Raw genomic sequence first — 22,312 nt, forward strand, 5'->3', positions numbered from 1 at the left:
ATAAGGTTTTAGATTCCCCCTTTTCTTTGTCTCTCTTTCCCCACAGTGTACCCCAAATAAACTTTTGATTAATTATTCTCAAATAAATGTAACCACTTAATGTTGACTGTGTGGAGTTAGTTTGAAGAGGCAACAATTTTATTATTTTGAGTCTTTTTTTGTGGAGAACCACAGAATACATTTATTTAGTTCATCACATTTAACGTATAGTAGTGTGGCATTGCAATATGACTTTATGACTTTTTTGAGAGGGAGTCTTGCTCTATCACCCAGGCTGGAATGCATTGGCACTATCTCGGCTTACTGCAACCTCCACCTCCCGGGTTCAAGCGATTCTCCTGCCTCAGCCTCCCAAGTAGTTGGGATTACAGGCACCAACCACCACACCTGACTAGTTTTTGTATTTTTAGTAGAAACTGGGTTTTGCCATGTTGGTCAGGCTGGTCTCCAACTCCTGACCTCAAGTGATCCGCCTGCCTCCTCCGTCCCCCAAATTGCTGGCATTACGGGCGTGAACCACTGCGCCCAGCCTGCAATATGACATTTTAAAGTGTTTCTTTTTAGTAAGAGATTGATCCTCAAACTGGGCTTTGCAAATGTGGCAGTAAAAGGTAGTGACTATCAAGTGTTCAAAGTTTTGCTTTGTTTTTGCTTTTAAATAGCATAAAAAACCAGTCTGATTTGAAAAACACAGCTTTACAATAAACCAAGGAAACCTGTTCTCTGTGAATATCCCAATTGTAAAGATTAGATCTCACCGAAGGACAGGTTGCTACCACAAATTTGTCACATGTCAACAACAAACTGCCTTTATGAGTGTGAAGAGAAGTTCTAAGTTGTAGCAGATGCCTGCTCTCTGAGACGTTAATGGAATGAAATCCTGGAGTATTGAAGATAAGAAGTTAGAATGATGAACAAGGGCTTTATGATTTATATTAACAGAAATATAAATAATTTTGTATTTTCTCAATTATATGTAATTAAGGTTTGAGGGTAACAAAGTATTGTGTTCCCTTTTTTACAAGCTTATGCTAATGAGGCTAGACTTCAGTATATATATTCTGGGCTTGTTGAAGAAAGTCTTAATAAACAAAAGAACTGCAAAGAGAATTGTATTTCAGAGGTAAACACACATAGTCTGGGAAGTATTTTTTACATGTTAAGTTTTGAATAGGAGAACTTCTCTCCCTGATTCCCAGCATTTCTGGCTCTGCTCCTTCAAAGCTTTAGAATTTCTTATTAATTTATGCTTTTTTTTTTTTTGGAAATGTCAATTTGAAATTTTAGCTAAAAATAGTATCATATTTTTTTCCTCACATGAAAATACCGAGATACATTTCAGGTGACACCCTTTGTGTTTTAGCTTTATCTGTACTTTTCAACAAACAATATGCTGTGAGAATACTTTGGTACTCGAATACAGTTTTATTTTGTAATTGAAAGCTACCATCCTTGACATAAAAAACTCCATATTTGAGACTTTATGCTTTATGTGTGTGAGTGTGCATTCATGCATGTGAATTGATGGGAGAGAAGGGAACATAAAAAATGTTGAAGAGGAAGTAGTTGGAACTAACTGATTTGTTGTAGAGTCCCAAGAGGCAGGTATAATCTGCAAACTGTCAGATTCCATTATGGGGACTGTTGCCATCAATCAGAACCGATATTTGTATATCAGAGGTTAGTATAACTAATTATATGTATATTTATGGAATGTAAACCATGTGACATTTTAGATTTAATCTTTAAATTGAAACATTCATATAATTTATAAGCTTATTAATTGACTGAGTATATGATTATGTATGTTAGAAAGGAAGAGAGTATTTTAGAAATCTTGCAAACTATTGCCTGGTCTACACCTATAGTGTTAGAATGTGATTTGTAACAATTCCAGGCTTTTTTCACCACAGAAGACATACTAGGCAAGCATTGTTGTATGTTGTTCTTTAGTTTAGTTAATAGATTCCTAACATTTTTCAACTAAATGTACCATATTTTATCAATTGTAAGATACATTTTGAAAATTTATTCGGTAGTGGGGTTTGCTTTGTTTTGTTCTGAGAGATGTTGTCTTGCTGTCTCCCAGGCTGGAATGCAGTGGCATGATCACAGCTCAGTGCAGCCTGGACTTCCTGGGCTCACATGATTCTCCCACTTAAGCCCCTTGTAGAGCTAGGACTACAGGCATGTGCAACCATGTCCAGTTATCTTTTTTTTTTTTTTTTTCTAGTGGCTAGGTCTCATTATGCTTCACAGGCTGGTGTCAAACTCCTGGTGTCCAGTCATCTTCCCACTTTGGCCTCCCATAGTGCTGGGATTACAGGTGTGAGCCATTGCACACAGCCCAGTAGTATTTTTTTTTTCACCTTTGCATGACAATAAAATATGCTATAGCTGGAATCAATGGCTCCTGAGATTTGATGATATATAATATACTTTTGGATTTTGATGGCTATGCTTTGATATTTTATCATTCTGGCTAAAAAAAAAAAGTCACATAGGTAATTAGCTTAAATGGTTTGCTCCCAGTTTTCTACTAAGTACTAAAAATTTCAAAATCAACTTTAAATATTATAAAGACAAGAAAGTATACTTTTATCTTTAAAATTTGTATGTTCCTTTTGATTTAAAATTTTAAATCTATCTTTTAGCCATGTGCTTCAAAAAAACAAACTGTTCCAATAGTCAAAATGATAAATTATTGAAAGCTTAATATGATTTCAATATGGCTTGCATAACTTCACAATAGCTATAACAAGATGAGTTAAACATACAGGAGGCTACTTTTATGCATTGCAAACATTTTCGTGTCTTAAGCCAGATATGTATTCTCAACAGTAACTAAAATTTTAGGATTCCATTTTATGTATAATGAAACCATTTACTAAAATTGGAAGGTTTTATGGATTGAGGTGCTATCATTGCTAGTTGTTCTTCACTAAAGAAAAATTGAAGCATAGCTTCCAACACGCATTTGCTTTGTCAGATCTTTGTTCAAGATCTTCTTTTAGAAGTTTGTTCAAGAAGTTGAAATGTTTCCATAAAATGCCTTCTTTCTCTGTTCACACACATATTCTCTCTGCCTCCTTGTCTCTTTCTCTTCCTCTTTTCCTCTCCCTCTCTTATTTCCCCCCACACTAGCTCCTTCATTCTAAAATAATGGCTATTTTGATTTATTTTTTGCTCTTGTTGTTAAAGATCCAGCCTTTGAGTTAGATTGTTCAGAAACCCATAATTGTATTACCAGCCTTCCCTGATTTGTCGTAGTCAAAAATATCATGGGCAAACTGTCAAAAGTTTCAGTATATACTGAAAATTATGTGTATACTGTATCTAGTACTTTCTCTTCACTACCTTCTTATCTGAAGTGGAAATGAGGTTGAATTGGCATGACTTTTTCTCATGTATTCATGCTATCACCAAGTGGGCTTTCTTCCCTAAATGCTAACATATGCCCCCATAAACATGGAATATGAGATTAATCATAGGCCATCCCCTGCTATGGATGCTTTCCTTTTGGGGAAGAGGCTTCTTGGTAAAGGAAACAGTGGGAAAGAGAGGATAAAAAGATTATACTTAAACATTATGAAATTTTTTTCCATATTGTTGCATATAGTTTAGTAGTTTACTCATTTTTTGTATAGTTTGTATTTTATTCCATTGTATAAATCTATTACATATTATTTATTCATGTTATTGTTGATGGGCATTTGGTTTGTTTTTGATTTTAGAGTATTATAAATTATACAGCAATAAAAATTCTTATGCATGTCTTTGGGTGCACATATGTGTTTTTTTGTTGGTTATATAGTATACTAGGAAATGGAATTGCTAGATCACAAAGCATGCGTATTTCAGCTTTACTAGATGTTACCAAGCAGTTTTTCAAAGTGGTCGTGTAAGTTTACATTCCCACCATTACTTTAGGAGAGTTCTAGTTGCACCACATCCTCTGTAAAGATATCCTCTGGTATTTTCTATCATTCATCCTAACTTTTATGGTAATTGTATAGTGGTGTCACTTCTCTCTGTCTGTCTCTCTCTCTCTGTCTATCTTCCCCCCCTTCTTTTTTGTGTGTGTTTTTAATGAAATGCAAAAGAATATATATCCATTATTTTCAGTTAATTTTTTTGGCTCATGTGTTTACTGAACATTAAGTACTATGTCATAGTTATATACTATAGTAGCATTTATGTGTGCAGCTTAATGTTTGTTCCTAAACTCACATATTGCATTGTTATGTCTACTTAAACAATTTTAATTGTTACTGGTGACACGTAGAGAATAGTGTTATGTTTGCAGATGTTTATCTTTAGGGAAGAAAAATCTATTTTTAGGCTTTTTTTGACTTATAGTCAAATAGAAGAGATACAGTTTGTTTTGGCAGATGTGTAAGCCACACTCTTAAGAAGTTATAGAAAAATTTTTACTCCTCAAAATGATCCCTACTGCCACTTTTCTGTCTGTCCTCCCGCCTCCACACTACTGTTTTGATTTCTTTCTCTTCATTCTGGCTCAATTCTTTGTGAAGCCATGTTAATAATATTAATCATTTTTAATCTTTGTCTCTCTAATAACTATTTCTAGAATAAAAATATGAATAAAATATCTTTCTCATAATTCTTTAGTTCAGAATTCAAAACATTCCATTTGGGACAATTCTATGAATACGTGGATTTAGGCATGCCATTCTTCATTCAGTGAAGCCCTACCTTCTGGTGTGTTTGATATAGGGGTTGCTGTTGTATTCAATTAGTAGATTATGCAAATAATCATTAAAAGTTCAGATTAAAATTTTTACTGTGTTTTTTTCTTTTCCCCCTCAAGGAGGAATATACTTTACCTAGGCTAAAGAATAATAGTCATTAAACAATTATAGAAAACTAAATAGTGTAATTTTATTATATACAGCTATAAGTTAAGTTTTTAGTAATAATGTTTAAGATGAATTGGTTTTGACAGTCTTGGGTCCTTTGATTTTGCTGTCAAATTAATGAGTATTTAAAAATTAAATACACCAAATGTTTGTCATAATGGTGGTTTTATAAGCATCTTAACTATTCCATTTTCCCAGTGGACAAGCTAAAATTGGAACAGTTCTGAATACTGATTTTTATTCTGCTGAGGGATTAAATACATGTACTGAGAGAAATTTAAGTTGACAGTAGAAATATTGACAGTTAACCCAGGCCCTAATGCAAGAGCAGATGGAAATGTCTTGCATGAGTTCCAATTCATTAAGCAAATGTGACACTTTATTTTCTAGCCATTTTAGTTCAGGGAACTGAAGTGGTAAAATAGTAATAAATGAAGCCACTTCTTACTGTGCTGAAATTAAAGTATGGAAAACAAAGTACTAGAAAGTATTTTTAAGATTTGGTGGTACAGGTTAGGCATCTCTAATTTGAAAAGCTAAAATTCAAAATGCTCCAAAATCCAGAACTTTCTGAGTGCTAACATAATGCTCCAAGAAAATACTCCTTGCATCATTTGGATTTTGGATTTTCAAATTAAGGATGCTTTCTGATATCTGAATATGTTGATTTTATAATTTAATTGTTAATGCATTATTTCTCTGAAAATTAATAAGAAAGGGCTGGCATACTATTCTAAGCTGTTGGTGAGGTAGATAACCACGTTTGTAGTTATTATTGTAATTGAATGATCTACTTTGTACCTCTCAATATTTACTAATAACAAGCCATTGGTATTTTATATTTTAATTTGCCATTAACTTAAAGTTTATTGTGTCTTTTTGGTTTTCAACATCTGGTCATGTTTTTCAAGGACTTTCAATGAAAAGCATTATTAGTAAGTAATTCTGGGTATATTTATGATATTATATCTCAGGTTATTTTTAATCTGTCATTATTCAAAGTAGGTTATCACTAGAGTAAGTTGTTGATCTTTCTTTCATTTTCTTGTAATGCTTTCATCATTTTTAGTTCCTTTTCAAATAAAAATCATTATCAGTATATGATACTTTAAGAAATAATGTTCTTACTTTTTTTTATATTGTAAGATACTTTTTAAAAAAACTTGTGTATTTGTGCACTTCACCCTATAATTCACTGACAGATTCTTCAGTGGCCTTTAACTGCTTAGTGTCACAGCTTAAACAAAGTTCTTCTTGAAATGACTATTGTCTATAGTAAATTAGATATCATTCCTGGCTATTCTAAACACTTTTCATTTGATTTATGTAGAGGTGGCCAAAATATTTCTTTCTGACTATCACAGTTCCATTTTAAATAACCTATGTAACTTTTCTCCTTTTAAATTTTGTCTTATCTTATAGATGCTTGTGACTACACCGGAAAAATGGGATGTAGTAACAAGAAAGAGTGTTGGGGATGTAGCTCTTTCCCAGATTGTAAAGCTCCTGATTCTTGATGAAGTTCATTTGCTGCATGAAGATAGAGGACCAGTATTAGAAAGCATAGTTGCCCGTACTTTACGCCAGGTAAGAGGAAGTTATTTATAAGCTCATTTTGAATGGATATATAGGGTTTTCAACTTAAAATGTAGCATTCAAAGGAAATATTAATGTGCATTGTTCATGAGAATAAACATAATTCTAGTATGGAGAATCCTTTAGCTATTTCATTTTCATAATAAAAGTTCCCTACTTTTTTTCTTCCAAATTGTATTTTATTTGTCTCTTCAATTAACCAGAACAAATGTAAGAAAACTTTCACTGTAGACCTGTGTTACAAAGCTAAATCTAATACTGACATAATCTTCTTTTTTTTTTGAGACGGAGTTTCACTCTTGTTACCCAGGCTGGAGTGCAATGGCGCGATCTCGGCTCACCACAACCTCCGCCTCCTGGGTTCAGGCAATTCTCCTGCCTCAGCCTCCTGAGTAGCTGGGATTACAGGCATGCGCCACCATGCCCAGCTAATTTTTTGTATTTTTAGTAGAGGCGGGGTTTCACCATGTTGACCAGGATGGTCTCGATCTCTTGACCTCGTGATCCACCCGCCTCGGCCTCCCAAAGTGCTGGGATTATAGGCGTGAGCCACCGCGCCCGGCCAATCTTCATATTTTTAAAAGGGGGAATGTACTTATTGTCTCTCGTTTTAGACCTCATTGGCTATTCATAAGTAGTCCAAATAAATTCTTAATGCCAGGAGTCTTGAGATATTTTCTGTCAACCATTCTTCTCATTAAATGAAAAGACAGAATATCTTAGAATATTCATGAGTTTTTAACTGATGTTTTCTGGTAGATTGTGCATATATAGAAAACAGATGAACACTTATTTTTAGATATAACCAAGAACTCTAGTTTCTTGACTCCTCACATATTGTCTTTTATTTATATTTGCCTACCTTTATTTTCTTCTGAAATAACTAAGATTCCATAACTAATTGCTTTCTTATTAATAACCTTAACTTAATTATCTCTTGAACATCTGACAAAATTACAACAGTTAATCAATTGAGTCACGTCTGTACCTCCAGCCAAATTATCGATTACTAATGGGAAAGGTTGCTAGTGATGCTGACTAGCATCAATATACCTTCCTAGACTGTGATATAAAGTAGACATTCCTCGACTACATTCACATGGATCCTTGGAATTACTCTATAACTTCTAAGCAGCTTTTCTTCTGTGTCCTTAATGTGATCCTTTTCAAGCTTCACCAGTTTCCTTTTCCATTCTTCATCACCCTGTCGTGTGCATTCTTATACAATAGTATTTTGTACTGAAAGGGAAATAGAGTCCGTTGTGCTTGAACTCCCTTAATTTCCATTCCTTTTGCCTCCACTCCCTACCCAGGAAAATGCCCAGCCCCTCCCACCAAAAATGTACCCTTCATTCTACACCTTATTTGTTTCTCAGAAGTCCTTTCTCCCCTTGCCTTGGACCCTATTTCTTTCACTCTGTAAGTTACCCCTTGTCTTTCTCGTGTGTCTTTAAGTTCCCTCTCAGTGGGCACCGTCTCTTCAGCTTAAAAGGATTGCAAAGTCCCTCTTGTCTTTACCAAAAAACTTCCTTAAACCTATCCCTCTCCAGTAACTTCAGCTTACTGAAGCTCTTCTTTACCACTTAGTGTCTGGAAATGTTAATCTCGATTCAGTTTCCCTTTTGAACTAAACCACTGCAGTCTGGTCATTGCTCAAACATAGGTAATAAAATGTTTTTACCAAGATCACCAGTTACCAAAAAATAGTTCTCAAACCTATTTGTTTTAAACTTTTGATTCTACTAATTTTTGATGCTTATTATTTTCTCAGTCTTGAAACTCTTTGCCCTTTGAGTCTGTGATGCCACCCTGTCCTGTTTACTTTCACTTGCCTTTTCTTTTAAATCTATGTAGCTACTCTTTCTCAGCCTTCCTTGCTTCTCCCTTATGCTCAATCTGGAAATGTTTATTGTTTATGTTCTCTAAGACTCTGTCACTTGCCATCTTCTTTCTTTATTCTAAATATTTACTTTGGGGAAATATATTTCTATGCCCATCTTACCTAAATTATGTATATATAATATATATATATATGTATATGATGTGTATGTGTGTATATATATCTTATATATATAATACATATATATAACTCCCTGCTGACTCTGGCCATATGCAAACCCAGTTGTATATTTCTACTTTGATATCCCATAGACATCTTTTGCCCATAAACATGTCAGAAGTCTTGTCATCTTTCCTATATACCTAGATATGGCATCACAATCTACTTGATTCCGAAGCCAAAACCCTGGGAGTCATAGTCAGGTTTTCCCTCTTCCTTAATACTTTCTTCCATCCTAACATCTAATTAGATATCAGTTCTTTGTATTTCATTCTAAATACCTCTGATTCAGATTCAAGTGTGGAAATGTAATATAAAGAAATAGATACAATAAGTTATATATTTTTTAAAAGTTCTGAAGTGTTTGTTTTCCATTTTGTAAATTCACCATAAAATTATAGATGTATTAATGATTTAATTGTATGAAACAAAGCTCTCAGTTCAATGAAGAAAACATAGGAGAGTTTTTTTTTTTTTTTTTTTTTAATCTTGTGGGTGGAGATCTATACAATACGCAAAGCTCAAAACCTTATAAAGGAAACCTGTGTCACATTTGGATGAATAAATACTTTACAATTCTAATCAGTAAGATATGCCCCTAAAATTTTAAATGTGAGACCAAATAACAAATTATTTGCAACACATGAAACAACTGAATATCATTTATATTTAATAGGTTTTTATAAATTAAGAAAAATAATCTTAACTGGAAGGAGCATTTTATAGTAGAAAAATATTACTGAGAATTATTTAAAAGATACTTAAAAAGAATCTGAATCAGTATGAGACATTTCTCTTCTATCGCATTGACAAAAATAAAACTGGAATGGAATTTGAAAGCATCCACCAAAATCAACCCTGTGTTTTCACTTCTGTATATCTAACTGTGGAAATAATAGCACAAATTTATAAAGATACAGTAATACCAGTATTCATTGAAGCTCTTTTTTAAATACAAAGTATTTTGGAAATACCTTGAATATTCAACAATAGAAGAACTTGTTTAATGAATTATAGTATATTTATGCAATGAAATGCTGCTCTTCAGCCTTTAAAAACAGAGAGAATGAGGTATGTGCTGTTATATATATTCATGGAGCCATACTGTAACAATCCATACATTCCACATTTTTTTATGTGAACTGGGCTTAAAAGATCTTGTTATTCACTGAAAAAACAAACTGTCCTGTATGTATAGCACAATCCCATTTGTGTAAAAGAAATGTGCAGTATATTTATATTTTTATTCATTCATTCAGTTAATGAACATTTATTAAGCACCTACACATGTACCAGACACATAGTTCTAAGAGCTATGGATATAGTCATGAGCAAAATTAAGTTCTTACTTACACTTAGATTTTAGGCTGGTATAGAATTCAGTTCATATACATGAAAAGATATGCAACAAGCTGAAGAGTGGTTTCTTTCTTTTTCACTTTCAACTTTTATTTTAGATACAGGGGTACATGTGCAAATTTGTTACATGGGTATATTGCATGATGCTGAAGTTTGGATGTCATTCTTCAGAGAATTAGAAAAAGCAATTCTAAATTTAATATGGAACCTCAAAAGAGCCCAAGTAGCTGGAGCAATTCTAAGCAAAAAGAACAATACAAAAGACATCACACTACCCACCTTCAAACTATACTATAAAGGTACAATAACCAAAACAGCATGGTACTAGTATAAAAATGGATACATAGACCAATGGAACAGAATAGAAAACTCAGAAATAAAGCCACGTACCTACCACCACCTGATCTTCAACAAAGCAGACAAAAACAAGCAATGAGGAAAGGACTCCCTACTCAATAAATAGTTCTGAGATAACTGGTTTAGCCATATGCAGAAGAATATAAATGGACCTTTACCTTTCACTATATACAAAAATTAACTCAAGATGGATTAAAGATTTAAATGTAAGACCTCAATCTATAAAAATCCTCCAAGAAAACCTAGGAAACACCATTCTTGACATTGGCCTTGGCAAGGAATTTTTGGCTAAATCCCCAGAAGTGACTGCAACAAAACCAAAAATTGACAGGTGGGACCTAATTAAGTAAAAAGTAGGAGGAAGCAATTGTAATAAAAACAAAAATTGACAAGTGGGACTTAATTAAACCAAAAAGTGCTCTCTTCAGTAGAATTGGGATTATAAAAGTATTTGGGGCTTGTTCGCTTTTTACCACATAAATTAAAAATATGTGTATATATACACACACGTACAGAAAACACAAGGGTTGAAATTTTTGAACCTGTTTCACAAAAAACAGCTTTTAGCTAATATTCAGTTTAAGAGCATTTTGAAAAATGCAGGTAGTTGTCAGACACAGATGAAGTATGGTGAAGTCTGAAACTACCATCTCTATTCTCCAGGTCCATTTTTCCTACAAACCATGTGCTCTGGCCCACATGTTATACATGAGGTCTCATAAGAGAAGTATGCAGGGGCATTATGTACAAAAAGAAGAGCTATTTTGATTATGAAATGTTTTGATTTTATGCCCTGATACTTAACTTTGTGATGTTTTTCAAGGAACCATACTATAACAATCCATACATCACATTTATTTTCAAGGAGCCACCCACAGAGACCATGTCCATCCAGCAAAGACCATTCTTCAGATAAGGAATTTCTGCAACGATAGAACATTAGAGATCCAGTAAATATCATTAGTGTATTTTTCAGGAGGTCTGTCATTCATATGTTTACAAGAGATTTTACTGTATTACATAGTACATATTTCTTTCCTGACCATCCCCAGTAGAAAAAGAAAACAGATTGCAGTCTTGTTGCTAATCCTTTCCATATGTATGTACACAGACACATAGATATAACATTAATTATACATTATGATATTTTTAAGCAGGCATTATAACCTTAGAAAGTTTACAAATAATTTTGTAAATTGTTTATAAAGGTATAATTTTTATTTAAAATATAAATGAATAGTAAATAGTATAATTTCTGTATAGAATTTATAAATGTCATAAACTATATAAAACTACATATCATAGGTTTATTATGTACCATATGCAATATATTATATAAATGCATAGCCTATCAATATGATATACATGTATATCATATATAATATAGATGTGTAATAATTTCATCTTCACATTGTCATCTGTATATTGTAATCAAATTCTAAGTATATGGTTTTGCACCACTTTCCTCATAAACCTTTGCTGACTTGCTGTTTGTTATCTTAAGAAAAATGGTCAAATTGTTTAGCTGGACATTAATAACTATTAATATTAAAGCCTAATTTTAACGTCTACATATTCATCGCTACGAAAGGTTCCAGCCACACAAAACTATTTGATCTTTTCCCTACTTCCTTTTAAATACCATTGATACGCTTTCAATAATGAAACTAATCTTACTTGAGGCAGAAAGTGTTGTTAGTTGTGAGATAAGGTTTGTAAATGCCAAATTACATAAGGCCTTCTTTTTTTTTGTAACTCCCCTCCTATTGAAAATTTTTGAACCCATCAAATACCACTTCTATGTTGTGTTTCCTAGTTCATGAATCAGAATGAATTACACCTTTTTTCTGTTTTCTTTTCACTCCTTTTATATATATATATATTTTTCACACTTATACTGGTCTTCCTTTTAATTTCACAACTTACTATAGTTAATTCTGTCTTCATCTAAGTGCCTCACTAGAATTCAGTCTCCTTGACAGATGTGTCTGTGTGAACCTTTGCATATTTTCAAAGTACTAGTGCAATGCTCGTAACTATTTTTATTACAAAGTTCCTATTTTTATTTGTTCCTTGTAATTGCCAAATGTTCCCAGTAGATGGCACATCACATCACACTTCAACATTTGTAACTAGTGTAGAAGCGCCATCAGAAGCTTTTGGAAGGCAATGTTGATTTTGTTCAGGTTCAGAAATTGCATGGTGATATTAGGGATTGAATTCATAACACAGTTGGCATGATTGGGAGAAATTTGGAAAAAAGTATAAGAAATCTCAAATCTATTATATTTAACAACATGAACCAATATTAATTATATTAAACTACTTTTAGTAAGTAGGGAGACTATTGGAACTAAATTTTATGTGAAGGAAAACATCACAGAAATGTACTGTCTAATCTTGGGCTAATGATAGAGAGAAAGCTGTAAATTTTTAATTTTTTGTAATTGTCAATAATTAATACTTTTAAGGTAAATAGGTATAGTGTACAGACTTCAAGGTTTGGCTTAAGAGATAATATTCCAGATTATTTCTATTTCAAATAAAGTATTTCTCACATAGATTTAACTATATTAAATAACTATATTATAATTATACTTTTAGATTTGAAAAAGGTGGTTGTTTTAAAATGGATTCGTGTTTTAAATAACAATTTTAAAACCAAATATCACTTTCATTTCCTTCCAAATCACCACTAATACTACATAGGACTGTGGAGTCATTAATCATTCTAATTACTGTATGATTTAAAAAAAAAAATGAGTCTGGTGATTATTTCCCCTTATTTAGGGTTTCTTGCTTTTGATAGGATTTGGTTTGGGGTTTTGCCGATATCTGTAAGATTTCTTCAGTGAAAACAAATTTATAATAAGACATTCAATTTGTTTTGGTACTTTAATTTTTACCTATCTCTACTTTTTTGATCCCTCCCTTACTGCGTTTCTGCAAATAGTCTCTGCATGTGTGGATCTTTGCCTTATTCAGTACTGCATTCCTAGTGCCTACAGATTAGGTTCTCACACAGTGTTGATGGAGGGATGACTCTGAAAGTATTAATATTATTCACATTGGACTAATTTGCTTATACCCTTTGAGTCTCCCAGACTCAGTAAAATTATTAACAGCTTACTCAGAAAAATCATACTGATATATTTTCATTACCAAATGAATAGAAGTTTTTGGCCATCCCTTGGTTTTATCTTTTTAGGTATGTTACCTCATAATCAGATAATGTGGTTATATGATTTTTAGTTTTTGGAGTTTACTGAGTTTTTTTGTGACCTAAAAATATATTTAATTGTCATAAAGTTCTTAATTTCCATTTGTATTTTTATTTTTATTCACTTGCTTATTTTTGAAACAGAGTCTTGCTCTGTCACCCATGCTGGAGTGTAGTGACATGATCATATGGGCTCAAGAGATCCTCCCACCTCAGCCTCCTGAGTAGCTGAGACTACAAACATGTGCCACCACACCAGTTAATTTTTTTTTTTTTTTTTTGGTAGATATGGAGTTTGGCCATGTTGCCTAGGCTTGTCTCAAACTCCTGGGCTCAAGCAAGCCACCCACCTTCCCTCCCAAAGTGCTGGGATTACAGGCATGAGCCAACACACTCACCCTCTATGTATATTTTTGATTATAGTGGGTATGGAATTTTATTATGTATCTGTTAAATCAAGCTTGTGAATTATGGGCTACAAAGTCTTACATGATATGACCCTCAATTGACCCTACACTCATCTCTGTTTAGAGTTTTTAGAAGTTCTATTAATAGAACAAATGATAATGTCTTTTGGTTAAATTCATTTAAATAACCCATATTTAATTAAAATAATTCATATAGGTTGAATCCACACAGAGTATGATAAGGATTCTTGGACTGTCTGCAACTTTACCTAACTACCTTGATGTTGCCACATTTTTACATGTTAATCCATACATTGGACTTTTCTTCTTTGATGGCCGTTTTCGACCAGTACCTCTTGGACAGACATTTTTGGGGATTAAATGTGCAAATAAGGTAAATACCCATTTTAATAATTATACTTTTCTTATCTAAAAATATTTTTGTTGGATTATTATTGAATACTTATTTGGCATTAGAGACTCTAAAAGACCATTTCAGTCCTTCATGATCTCCACTGAAATGGCCTTTTGGAGACCACTGAGTCACATTACAGATGGGATATCCTAGACAAAATCAAGCATACTTCCTAACTATTTGTAGTAGAGTGAGACTTCCTACAGAAAGTAGCTTGCCGTAGTTTGCATTCCTGTTTTCAGTGTATGTTTTGTATTTTCAGCTGTTAAAAGTTTTAAAAAGTTATTTTGATATGAAATGATTGAAGGGCATTGTAAAATAATAAAAGCTCTAATTAAACAAGCAGTATAAATTTTGTGATATTTGTTTAATAGAAATAATAATACCTCAGACGCAATTGAAAAAAAAAATTCATAGTGGCAACCATTAAGGAAGGTGTTCTGTTTAACTTATAATGTTCTATAATTACCTTAATTATCTATATAAATGGCATTTCTAAAATTCTATGCTTTAAAAAGTTTATCTAATTGTAAAATGAATACTACCATATACCATTCACACTGTTATAGACTTATAATATGAAGGAAAACTTTATTACATATTTATTTTGTAATAAGAATGAAAACTGCTTAAAATTTAAACATTTATCATTCTGTTCAACAACACCTATTTTTTCTATAGAAGAAATAGTTTTAGGAAAATATTCACAGGGCTTTTGACATCTTTACTAAAAGAGAACAAAATAGAATAATATGTTACTAGGTCAGCCTGGTATTTAATGTATTACAATCATTTCTTGTCTAAAAACAATATCATTAGTAAAATAGAGCCATTTTTACCTTATACTATTATAAGTAAATATTCACCTAAAAATCCAAAGTGACTGTTACTATAATACAACAGTTAATATCCTGTAACTGCATTGCATGAAAGTAAGGTATGTTTAGAATTCCAGAGAGTCATTTCAGACTTGTGCACAAAGGGATAGTTTATGATATGGTAATAGTTACAATTATGCATATTTTAGCCTTCATAATTGTTTCAACTGCTGCTTTTCAGCAATATTTGCTTTTTTTTCAGTTATGTTTCAATATAATTTGATTATTTAGTTATTTTTAATGTATCAGTAGGATAGATGTAGAACTGGTTCTTTTGTAGCTTTAGAATGTTTTCAGCTTTATAATTTAAATGGTGGCAGATGGTTATCACACAGAGCTATAAAGAGAAGAAAATTGTTTCACATGCTTTTCAGCCATCTTAAACCTTATTTTCTTTCAGTTGCATCATACAAATTGGTAAATCACCTAACGCTAATCAAATTCAAAGTATATTTCACTACAGTATGTTACCATTATAATCATGAAAGGAATGGTGTTAGATAATAAACTGTCCTAATTGTTTTGAAGGTTTAGAAATTTGACAATTGTTTTACAAAAATTGTGTATATCTTACATAGTGTAAATAATAAAGTATATATGATTGTTATAAGTATAGACTTTTGTCTTACTAAAGTTTACTAATTTACACTCATTTGAAATTTGTGGTTGATAACCATTAAGCATTTCTCCAGGGGTGTTTTTTAATATGTTTTATAATCAAGTTGTTAATTTGGTCATTATAAAAAGAAATTCTTATAGGTTTCTCAGAATTTCATTCAGAAACTCATGATGTGATTCACTTGTTACGAAAGAGGATGGGAGAATGTTGTGAGTGTTATGTTTAATTTGGAATAATGGCTTTGGCCAGAAATGAATCCAAAGTATGCTGAAAAAGTTATTGGGAGTTTTGTCTTTGGTGGGGATGGGGGGGGTTGTTTTTAAATTATTCGTGGGGAGTAAATTATCCTATTATCATCTCATCATACTTTGCCACTATAAGTCATAAGAGTTCCAGGATTTTAAAATATTTACCTTAATGAAGCAAAAAAATCCAAATCATTGCCATTTTAGATGTACATTATGCTTTTCATCCCACTCTAAACTCTTACTAATACATGTTAACTGGAGAGATAATAGGCTGGGTCACATGCCTACTCCTTCGGGTTAGCCACCTTACCTTTTTGGTTAGAAACTTTCTTATCATTAATAAGGGATTTGAGACCCTTTTACATTTTTTAAAATTGATACATAATAGATTTACATATTTTCTGGGCATAGTTAGGTATAATACATTCATTATTATACGAATACATTGATAATTATATGAATGTATTAACTTATCACATGTACCCAGAAATCTTTAGTCAGATCTATTTGACTGAATATCAAATCAGTTTAATTGGGCTATCCCTCACCTTGAATATTTAGAGACCCTTACTTAATTCGTAGATTTTATATTAGATTTCCAATTAATCTGAAAAATGTTTCTATAGAAGCATTCTGAATAGCAACCTCTCTCAATATACGTTACAGAAATAGTGTGTTGCCTTATGTTTCAGCTCTCTGTGCCATTTGACACTTGATCTGTAGTGTTCTTACAACATTGAGAATCATACAGTAAAACTGTATGGTTTATATAATGAAATATAAGAAAAATAGCCTGGAGAATGAGCTGCTCGGAAAAGCAGAAAGAACTTTAAAAATTATTCCGAAATGTCTGTAACTAACCAGAATATCCTTAAAGATACTGTATTTTTAAAACTTGGTGCATTTAGAAAGTTAGTACGCAGAAACTATTATCTGAGTTATTGTATTTTCATTTTTAAGTGGCATTGTATATGTTTTTTATGAATTGTTATATTTTATATGTTTATAAGATATTTGTTATCTCTCATTCTAGGTAGTCTGAAAGTTTTAAAAATTAGATTGTAATTGTCAACATTTTATTTGCAGTTACAAAGTTTATAATTGTTTCATCTGATGTTTTTATGTTTTAAAACCTTTAAGATGCAGCAGTTGAATAACATGGATGAAGTATGTTATGAAAATGTTTTGAAGCAAGTAAAGGCTGGACACCAGGTACACTTGATTTATTTTATTCTGCTTTTAGAGAGTGCTTAATGATAAAAATTACTAATTTTTAGACTCTTCAGAAGAAAATTTTATTTAAGTCTGAGGCAATGACTCAGAGGTTCTGATTCTTAATAACTGCTTTAGCCCAATGGGTAAGTCATAAAACTATTTGTAGATATTATCATCCCAATATTGATAGGTCGTGCTATTTTGTTTGCCATTTTTAATTTTAAATATTATATTCTTACTATTTTCATGAAGTAATGTCAATTGAAATGCAATTTATAAAGTTTTGTATTATTTGATGGTGTTTGAAGCACTTTAATTTTTAAATTTTCTATTGTTCAGTATACTCCCATCAAGATTATCAAAGTCAAAGTGAAGTGGTAATAATCACTTATATAAAATTTGTTCACTTCCCAATTGTTCATGGTTCTTTGAATAACTTTATTACGGCATTTCTTAAAACAATGTTAACTTTTTATGACATATAAAGTATTTAACTGGCCCTTTGGCTTTTAAATTCCCTTTAAGAATAGTGAAACCAGGCCGGGCGCGGTGGCTCACACCTGTAATCCCAGCACTTTGGGAGGCCGAGGCGGGTGGATCACGAGGTCAAGAGATCGAGACCATCCTGGCCAACAAGGTGAAACCCCGTCTCTACTAAAACTACAAAAAATTAGCTGGGCATGGTGGTGCGTGCCTGTAATCCCAGCTACTCAGGAGGCTGAGGCAGGAGAATTGCCTGAACCCAGGAGGCGGAGGTTGCGGTGAGCCGAGATCGCGCCATTGCACTCCAGCCTGGGTAACAAGAGCGAAACTCCGTCTCAAAAAAAAAAAAAAAAAAAAAAAGAATAGTGAAACCTTTTTCCCCCAGACTAAATCTTGTTTGCAACCCCAATATATAAAGTAAATCAAAGATGGTTTGGACTTGAGAGCATAGAACACTGCCTCCTTGAACACTGAAACACTGAGCATTCTTGAGGCATTTTGTCTGTGTTTAGGAAATAGTTTTAAAATCACGTTCATAATTAATCTCTAGAGATTGTGCTTGGTTTTAAGAATAACTTTTTAGGAAATTGCAAGTATTTTAAGTTGTATATTAGCAATAATAATAGTAGCTAACCTTTTCTAGTTCTTAATAAATGTATGAAACTGATAAGGTTATCTTATACTTACTAATTTAATTCTCTCAGCAACATATGAGGCAGGTACTATTATCTTCACTTGCCAGGTGAAGAAAATGCAGTTCTTTGCAAAATAAAGTCACATGTTCAGGTCATTCTACTAAGCACTTTCAGATCTAGGTCATATGGGTATAGAGTCTCTGCTAACAGTTGTGACGTATCACACATTTATTTTATATAATGTTCTACTTTGACCCTCATAAAAAACTTTTGTGAGTTGAATTATTTATCATTTTAAGAATAAAAATATATAAAATACCAATATTCTTTCTTTAAATAAAAAAAAATTCCTACTAAATAACAACCACTTGTTCTAGGTCAGAGACTAGCAGAATTTTTCTGTAAAGAGTCAGATAGCAAATATTTAAGGCTTTATGGCTCTTATGTTCTCTGTTGCAGCTACTTCAGTTTTGTTATTTAACATGAAAGCAGCTATGGACAATATTTTAACAAGTGGGTACAACTGTGTTCCAATAAAACTTTTTTTACAAAAATAGGCAACAGGTGCATTTGGCTTGCTGGCTATAGTTTGCCATCTCTGTTCTGGATTGCCTCATGAGATTTTATTTGTAGTGAATATATGATGATCCCAAAATGCTATCTAGAGAAACTTTTTAAAGCATTTCAAAAAAGATTCTAAAAGAATGTCCTGACACTTTGCAGGAGTATAATAAATTCAGTGTAATTAGCTAGATGGTATCAACATGCACATTTATTTTCAACTTTTATATTACAAAATATATAAACTATATTGTTTAGCTAAGGAATGTAGCTGTGGAGTCTGTAAATTCTATTTGTATAGGCAGTATCAAAAAGGTTAATAAATATTTAAATGTTTTCTCCATCTAATTTTTTAAAACTACAGTTTATTTTTTAAGTAAGTTTTAGGTTCACAGTAACATTGAATGGAAAGTAGAGAGAGTTCCTGTATGCTTCTACTCCCACACAGGCACAACGTCCCCTGCTATAAACATCTAGTATGGGGGGGATAATTTGATTCAATCAATGAACCTACATTGATATGTAGATGTTACTCAGCAGTGCACATTTTACATTAACGTTAACTCTTTGTTTTGTACATTCCATGAATTTTGGCAAATGTATAATTAATACATGTATCTGCCATTATAGTGTCATACAAATTTGTTTCACTGACCTAAACATCCCCCATGTTCAGCCTGTTTGTCCCTCCTCCCCTTTAACTACTGATCTTTTTACTCTCTCCATAGTTTTGCTTTTTTCTGGAATATCTTATAGTTGGAACCATATAGTATTTAGCCTTTTCAGTTTAGCTTTTTTCACTTAGTGATAGGTATTTTAGGTTCCCTCATATCTTTCCATGGCTTGATAACTCAGTTCTTTTTGGTACTGAGTAATATGTCATTATCCTGGTGTACTAATTTATTTATTTATTCACCTGCCAAAGGGCATATTCGTTGTTTCCAAGTTTGGCAATTATAAATAAAGTTGCTGTAAAATCCATGTGCAGGTTTTTGTAGGGACATAAGTTATTATCTCATTTAACTAAATAATAAAGAGTATAATTGCTGGATCATATGGTAGATGTATGTTTAGCTTTGGAAAAAAACTACCAAACTGTCTTCCAAAGTAGCTATACCATTTTTCATGCCCATTAGAGAATTTCTGTTGTTTAACATCTTCACGTCCTTGCCAGTATTTGGTTTTGTCAGTGTTTTGGATGTTGGCCAGGTGTGTAATAGCATCTTGTTTTAAATTGTATTTTTCTAATGACAAGTGATGTTAAGCATCTTTTCGTAAGCTTATTTGCCATTTGTCCATCTTCTTTGGTTAAATCTCTTTTCAACTCTTTTGCCAATTTCTTCTTGTTGGCTTTAAAAGTTCTTTATATATTTTGGTAACAGTCCTTTATCAGATATATCTTTTGGAAATATTTTCTTCCAGTCTGTTACTTGTCTTCTCATTCTCTTTCCTCTTATTTCTCTTAGTGTCCTTCAGCAGAGTTTTAAATTTTAATAAAGTCCAGCTTCTCAATTATTTCCTTTATGTCTTTGGTGTTGTATATAAAGAGTTATTGCCATCCCCAAGGTCACCTTGATTTTCTCTTATGTTATCTTCTAGGACTTTTATAATTTTGTGGTTTACATTTACATCTATGATCCATTTTGAGTTAATTTTGTAAAACATATGAGGTCTGCATCTAGATTCATTTTTTTGCATGTTGATGTCCAGTTGTTCCAATATCATTTCTTGAAAGACTATATTCACTTATTCTTCCTTAGCCAAATATATGTTTACTGTATTTATGTGGGGCTATTTCTGGGATATCTGTTCTATTTCATTAACCTGTTTGTAAGTCTTGAAGTCAGATAGTGTCTGTCTTCTGACTGTTTTTCTTTTTCAATATTGTGTTGGCTATTTTGGGTCTCCATTTAATTTTGAACTGTGAATTAATAACATTTTGAATCATAATTTTTAATTGTGGTGGTATTTCTCCCATAATAAGAGAACCCTTTTTAGTCTATGATAGATTTCATTATGAATGAGTACTCAAATATTTCTTCTCTTTTTAATTAATGGAAATTAAAATATAAATGCTTTACTATGGGACAAATAGTAGATATTTTATCTTTTTACTCTAGTCAGGAAAATATCTACCATGTCTTACATTACCCTTTGTAACTGATCAGTCTTGCATGCATTATGAAAAAATCTTAAGAGGCCACTAATAGAAATGTAATTGTTTTGCCCCTAGAAATTAAAGTAATTGTTATTTTTCTGTCATAGTTAACACTTAAGGACCAGGTAAGTAGGTACTTGGTACTTTAGTATGGAACATAGGATTGCTTTTCATCAGAATAAGTCTTTTTAGTTTTTTAGAGTAAAAAGAGAAAGTTTTGAAAGATTTTTCTTATTGATATTGATAAATAAATGTAGCCATGTATAAACACATAAATAAACATATACCATTGTAAATTCAAGCTTACATAAATAAACAGCTTAATAATTCTATTACTGCCAGTACCACAGCTATTTTGACGCTTTAGAAGCTATGGGTTGCTTAGCTTTTTAGGGTTATAGCCCTTATCATATTATTTATAATTATTATTGAAAGATATTTGTTATACGACCCTAGCTTTTTCATTAATATGTTGTTACATTTAAAAATACTTCTTTAAAAAATAAAATGCAGCTTTATCCCCAAATTTTGGGAAAAGTAGCAGTTGTATCTTCCATTGTAGTTAGATAAAAACCCAAATACATGTTGTAATATAGGGTATCCTAGGAGAACTGTCTTCTCTCTCTCTTCTGTCATAATTCCCTCACTATAATAGGGACTAAGATGCCCCCTTAGGAATCATTATTTATAAAACACAGATGCTGGCTAGGAGTGTTTAGTCAGTAGAGATAAGATCTTACTGCCAGCTCTTTTATTTTTAGTGTAAATCCATTCATTGCATTACTTTTCAAAATGAAAGATGACTGAGGAAGTTATGTTCTTGTTACGGTAAATTCTGATAGGACAAAGTTGGTTCACAGTACTGATGTGATTCACAGTACTGGTGCATGGTTCACACTTGCCTAGATTCACAGTACTGATGCATGGTTAGAAAGGACAGACTTAGATGGGATACCCAAGAGAAGACTTCAGGTGACCAGGGTGGGTTGCTCTAGGGCATGAAGAACCTAGGAATAGAGAATGCACACAGCTGAGGCAGAATTTAGAAATAAACATTACCTCTCCAACTTTTGTGTGTACATCTTGCCATCCAAGACTGTCAGGTCTTTAAGAATGTGTGGCTTCTAAGCTATCTTCTTGTCAGATTAAAAATGTGCAATGGGTGATTGTGTAAAGTATGATTGCAGTTTAAGAACCTACTAACCAACTTTTGGATCTGAGA

At 32.4% G+C, this 22,312-nt stretch overlaps 1 protein-coding gene across 4 annotated transcripts in view; it reads left to right on the forward strand.

The window, feature by feature from the left end:
• The window catches only part of ASCC3 (activating signal cointegrator 1 complex subunit 3), a 361,254-nt gene that overhangs the window by 118,582 nt on the left and 220,360 nt on the right, over positions 1-22,312 (forward strand). For all 4 annotated transcript variants that reach the window (XM_032275177.1, XM_032275179.1, XM_032275178.1 and 1 more), the window contains exons 11-13: positions 6,303-6,467; positions 14,096-14,272; positions 17,179-17,250. In XM_032275177.1, the coding sequence (XP_032131068.1) occupies positions 6,303-6,467; positions 14,096-14,272; positions 17,179-17,250 (414 nt within the window). The remainder of the gene's footprint in view (positions 1-6,302; positions 6,468-14,095; positions 14,273-17,178; positions 17,251-22,312) is intronic.

The sequence above is a fragment of the Sapajus apella genome, unplaced genomic scaffold, assembly GCF_009761245.1.
Source record: "Sapajus apella isolate SASKATOON/1434 unplaced genomic scaffold, GSC_monkey_1.0 scaffold6, whole genome shotgun sequence".
In the NCBI taxonomy this organism is placed as follows: Eukaryota; Metazoa; Chordata; class Mammalia; order Primates; family Cebidae; genus Sapajus; species Sapajus apella.